At 33.4% G+C, this 4,759-nt stretch overlaps 1 protein-coding gene across 4 annotated transcripts in view; it reads left to right on the top strand.

Moving 5' to 3' along the window:
* The window catches only part of lamb2 (laminin, beta 2 (laminin S)), a 40,208-nt gene extending 36,214 nt beyond the window's left edge, over positions 1–3,994 (top strand). For all 4 annotated transcript variants that reach the window (XM_051880385.1, XM_051880383.1, XM_051880386.1 and 1 more), the window contains 4 exons: positions 89–230; positions 301–477; positions 551–710; positions 3,148–3,994. In XM_051880385.1, coding sequence (XP_051736345.1) covers positions 89–230; positions 301–477; positions 551–710; positions 3,148–3,284 — 616 coding nt within the window. In that variant the 3' untranslated portion in view covers positions 3,285–3,994. The remainder of the gene's footprint in view (positions 1–88; positions 231–300; positions 478–550; positions 711–3,147) is intronic.
* Positions 3,995–4,759: the final 765 nt, after the last annotated feature.

Here is a 4,759-nt window from a genome sequence, read left to right on the forward strand (position 1 = left end):
GCACATTTGGTTGTATTATCTTTATTTGTGCACTGTTTTAGTACATCACTTTGTAAATGTGAATGCAATCCATATTCTTTTACTAAAGGAATAAGGCAGATGGAGTGAAGAGCACAGCTGAGAGTGTGAAAAAGGCCCTGAACGATGCCAGCAGGGCCCAGGCAGCTGCAGAGAAGGCCATTCAGAAAGCTAGAAATGACATTGGCTTAACTCAGAACCAGCTGGTACAGGTAAAACAAACTTAACTTTAATTTTTATGGTTATAAATTGATCACAAGCATTATTGCAATCTTTCTGAAGATCCAGTCAGAGACCACAGCTCGTGAGAGAGATCTTAATGATGCGATGGACAGGCTGGGAGATCTGGGACGCCAAATAGAGGCCTTAAAGACTAAACGTGCCAACAACAGCCTGGATGCAGCACGGGCAGAGGAGACTGCCACCATGGCCCGGGACAAGGCCAATGAAGCTAAAGCGGTGTGTGACAGTCTTCTGTTTGTCATAGTGTGTTTTGTTTACCAGAATTTAGTGATTTTATCGTCCGTTTTAGATACTGGATGGCGAGCTGTCCGATAAGTACCGTACTGTTCAGGGTCTGATGGACAGTAAGGCGAAGACAATGCAGGACGCCAAGCAGAAAGCAGAGCGCCTGAGAGAAGAAGCGAAGGAGCTGCTAAAGGATGCCCAGGATAAACTGCAGAGGCTGGCGGGTAAGTGAGTGGGAGATGCAGAGAAAACTGGAGGAAGCCTATTCTTACAGTTCAGTTAGATAAATCCTAACAATTCCTTTATTTCCCTCATAGTTTTATGAATTTGGAAGCACCTTTTTCATCTGAAATGTCTGAGACCAATAGTGGAAATACTTGGGTTTTGTATTTATATAGTGAATATAAGAGCCATAATTTAAATAATTTAATTTAATATTAAAGTTATAAGTGCATGAATAGATATAATTTTAATGAGTTTGGATTTATATGTATATTCCTGCACTTATAACTTTAATATTAAATTAAATTATTCAAATTATGGCTCTTATATCCATACTAAGGGGCGCCAAAAAATTAAAGGCGCTAAAGGCTGTCCAATAATAAAACGGAGCAAACCATTATGGAATAAACATGGGGGGGTTTAAGGAATATACATATAAATCCAAACTCATTAAAATTATAGTGAATAAATATTATTTTGTTTTATATATATATATATACATATTATAATCGTGTGAGGTGGCGATTCCTTTTAATTGTGAATCTTTATATCTGGCTAATATTTCTTTTGATGTGTGAAGTAACAAAGATTAGAAACTGATGTTAATTATTCTTGTAGCCAGTAAAAAAGTAATTAAAGAAAAGAAAAGAAGAAATAGTTAAAACCAGAGCCACCTACAGAGCCACCTCCACCTAAGACTGGATTGACATATTACATAATATATGTAATAGAAAAGCTTTCCTTTTTCCTCTTACCCAGATAGAAGTTTTTTTTTTTCTTTTTCAGTTTGGAGAAAATTGACTGATTATATAAAACCATTTCTCCCAGACTTTTCTTGAAACATAAGTGGTCTGTAAGGTAATGCTTTTGAGATATATACGTAACAGCTCCTCTTGTTCTTTTGTACATTGTGGCTGTTAAAAATTAGGCAAATACAAAACATCTAAATAACTTAAGTGTTTTATTTCCATGAACAATAGCATACATGATTGGTTGCGACACTGTCTTTGTATTGACATTCGTGTTTTTTGTCTTAACATGTCTGCCTTGATCACTATATATATTTTCCCCCTGAAATGAAAAAAAAATGTAAAAAAATTAAATACTAATTAAAATATATATGATCCAATGCTCCAGTAAGCGAATTCATTCAAACAATCAGTCCAAAACAGAGCTAATGTAAAGAAAACCAGGCTGATGCACTGATCGCACATTATATTTACAGACGCATTTCAGTACATTCACATTGTTTCCGCACACATTCAGGATAATGTTTGGATTTGTCATGTGTATGTTGCTGTGTTTAATAATTCTAAATGGATCCGTGTATTGTAGTAGGCAGTGTTGGGGAAAATTACTTTTAAAAGTAATGCATTACAATACTTAGATACTTTTTATGGAAAGTAATGCATTACGTTACTTTTGCGTTACTTTTTCTCATCTGGGCTGGGCTTGCTTGTTTGTTTTTTAATTAAAGAAAAGTTATTCTATTTTTGGCAAATGTTAAGGCCCTTTCACAGTAATATGAATAAGCCTCAGGCTGAAGGAAATGCAAATTCACACCTGTACAGTAGAGGGCGCAACTCAGACACGAAGTTCAGCACTTTTCAACAATAAAAACAAAAAATGAAACCCAAATGAGTTCACGATCTCTCTCACCATGGGGACAGGAGAGCTGTCAGTCAATAAATGGGAAATCAAAGTAACTTGTGTTACTTATTTGAAAAAGTAACTCAGATATTCTGTTGTAAATTTAAGTAATGCATTACTTTTCTAGTTACTTGGAAAAAGTAATCTGATTACGTAACTCGTATTACTTGTAATGCTTTACCCCCAACAATGGTAGTTGGTATATGTAGTCACGTCAAGGCGGTTGGTTTAGGTTTTTTTTGGCATCTCCATGTGGTCCTGTTCGGTATTGCAACTTGACTTATCTAAAATGTAAATAAGCTCTTTACTGTTGCACTGTACATACTATACACTCTGAATTCTGATGTTTTTTTCTGTATTTTTTTTTTTCATGGGTGCTTTTGTGTGCATAAATGTATGAATTATATGGTCTCCTTATATCATTTGGTTATTTGGTGTCCTTTTTTGGAAAGACATCTACATTTACCTTGAAAAAAGCTTGCAGAAAATACATCACCTGGTTTACTTTGCTGGATATAGCAAATAACGACAAAATTAACATGTTAAACTAGATAAATGGTGCATGCTTAATTTCTTAATTTCACGATAAGTGTGCGATTAATTAAAATAATAATTAAAAATTTGAATCAGCCCAATTTTATATATATATATATATATATATATATATATATATATTTGCCCTCTTGTGGTGACAAGTAATATTGATCTTGTGCCATTTTCTTGGAAGACAGACATTGTTTTATTTCCTTGTAGATCTAACCTGGTTTTGTTGTTGTTTTGTATCCATAGAGCTTGAAAAGGACTATGAAGAAAACCAAAAGGTATTGGAAGGCAAAGCCAGGCAGCTGGATGGCCTAGAAGATAAAATGAAGGCAATCCTGCATGCCATCAATAAACAGATACAGATCTACAACACCTGTCAATAATCCGTCACAGGAAGGAAGCCCATCAGCTGGACTGCTGCTGTCTCTGAAACTTCACTACTGTCTGAAAGGACCTGCCATTTGACTTTTTTCCCCAGGCTGCTACAACAAAAGCTGTTTGCCAACAAACCTGCAATGCCAAACTGCCACCAGACACGATGTCTGCAACAAATGTTGTTTTAATGAAGGGCTTCTGTCAAAAGACACTACATTAACCTATTTTCATTATGGAGTTGAATGAAATGCAGATATTCACATGTGTTTTGTAAGGCAGAGCAGTATTCTACTTTCTTGTCATTAGAAATTTGCTTGTAAAATACTGTATACAGTATGATGAAGTTACTGAGTTTGCTTGAATGTAAAAGACACTGAATCGTGGCACAGAAGTTGTAGTGTTTAGATTTTCTGCTTGCCCTTTCTCTTTTAAAACAGGTATTGCTTGGTATTTTATTTTATTGGTATTTTAACACTCATTTTCTAATGAGAAACACTTTACATTTATTGTCTTCTGAGAAAATAGTTTCTATAATAGGCTGAATATCTGTCTAAGAGAAACTACTTTAAGAATAGACTTGCAAAGACATTGTTAAATGAAGTCAAATGAGTTAAGTTGTCCACTGGTTGTGTATCATGTACATTGATGTACATCATGATTGTTCTTATGAGTATCAAATAACAACAATAACAATTAATAAAAGTAAAAAGTAATAATATCCCTATTTGATTTCTTGTACGTCCTCTACATTTAACCCTAATAAATGAGGAACAAAAAACTAATGTGTGAACACCTTCAGATACAAAAATAATGTGTCAGATATGTTCTATAAATATCTAGCATTCACTTCAATGAGTGAAACAAGACTGCAGGGTGGTTTTCAGCTAATGAATTGTCACCGCAGTCAGGAAATCAGCCTACAGTGTTGACAAAACAACCATGTTTAAATATCACACATATATTAAATGCAATTGCTGTTTTTCTGTTTTTATAAAATAGCACTAAATAGAACATACTTAAAAATTAGAGAAATTATATGAAAATCCCAAACAATTTCTTTATCATTTATGTAACATAGTTCATTATACATTTTTAAAATGTTTTTAAAGTCTCTTATTCTCACCACGGTTGCATTTATTATTATCATAAATATAGGGGAAAAAATTAAATAACTTTTCTATTTTTATATATTTTAAAATGTTATTTATTCTTGTGATGGAATAAATTACATTTTAAATTTTCTGCATCAATTAATGTGTCACATGATCTTTCAGCATCATTCTAAATAAGCTGATTTGGGGCTAATATTTGGTATTATTATCAATGTTTAATAATAATGCTAAGTAATATTTTGTGGAAACCGTAATACATTTTTAATTAAAAAATGTAATACGTTTAAAAGAACAGAATTTAAATGTTTATTTTGATGCATTAAAAATTGTTTTCATCTGCGCATGGTTGTAATCGCACAGGGATTGAGCGT

This window comes from Ctenopharyngodon idella, chromosome 22, assembly GCF_019924925.1.
Source record: "Ctenopharyngodon idella isolate HZGC_01 chromosome 22, HZGC01, whole genome shotgun sequence".
In the NCBI taxonomy this organism is placed as follows: Eukaryota; Metazoa; Chordata; class Actinopteri; order Cypriniformes; family Xenocyprididae; genus Ctenopharyngodon; species Ctenopharyngodon idella.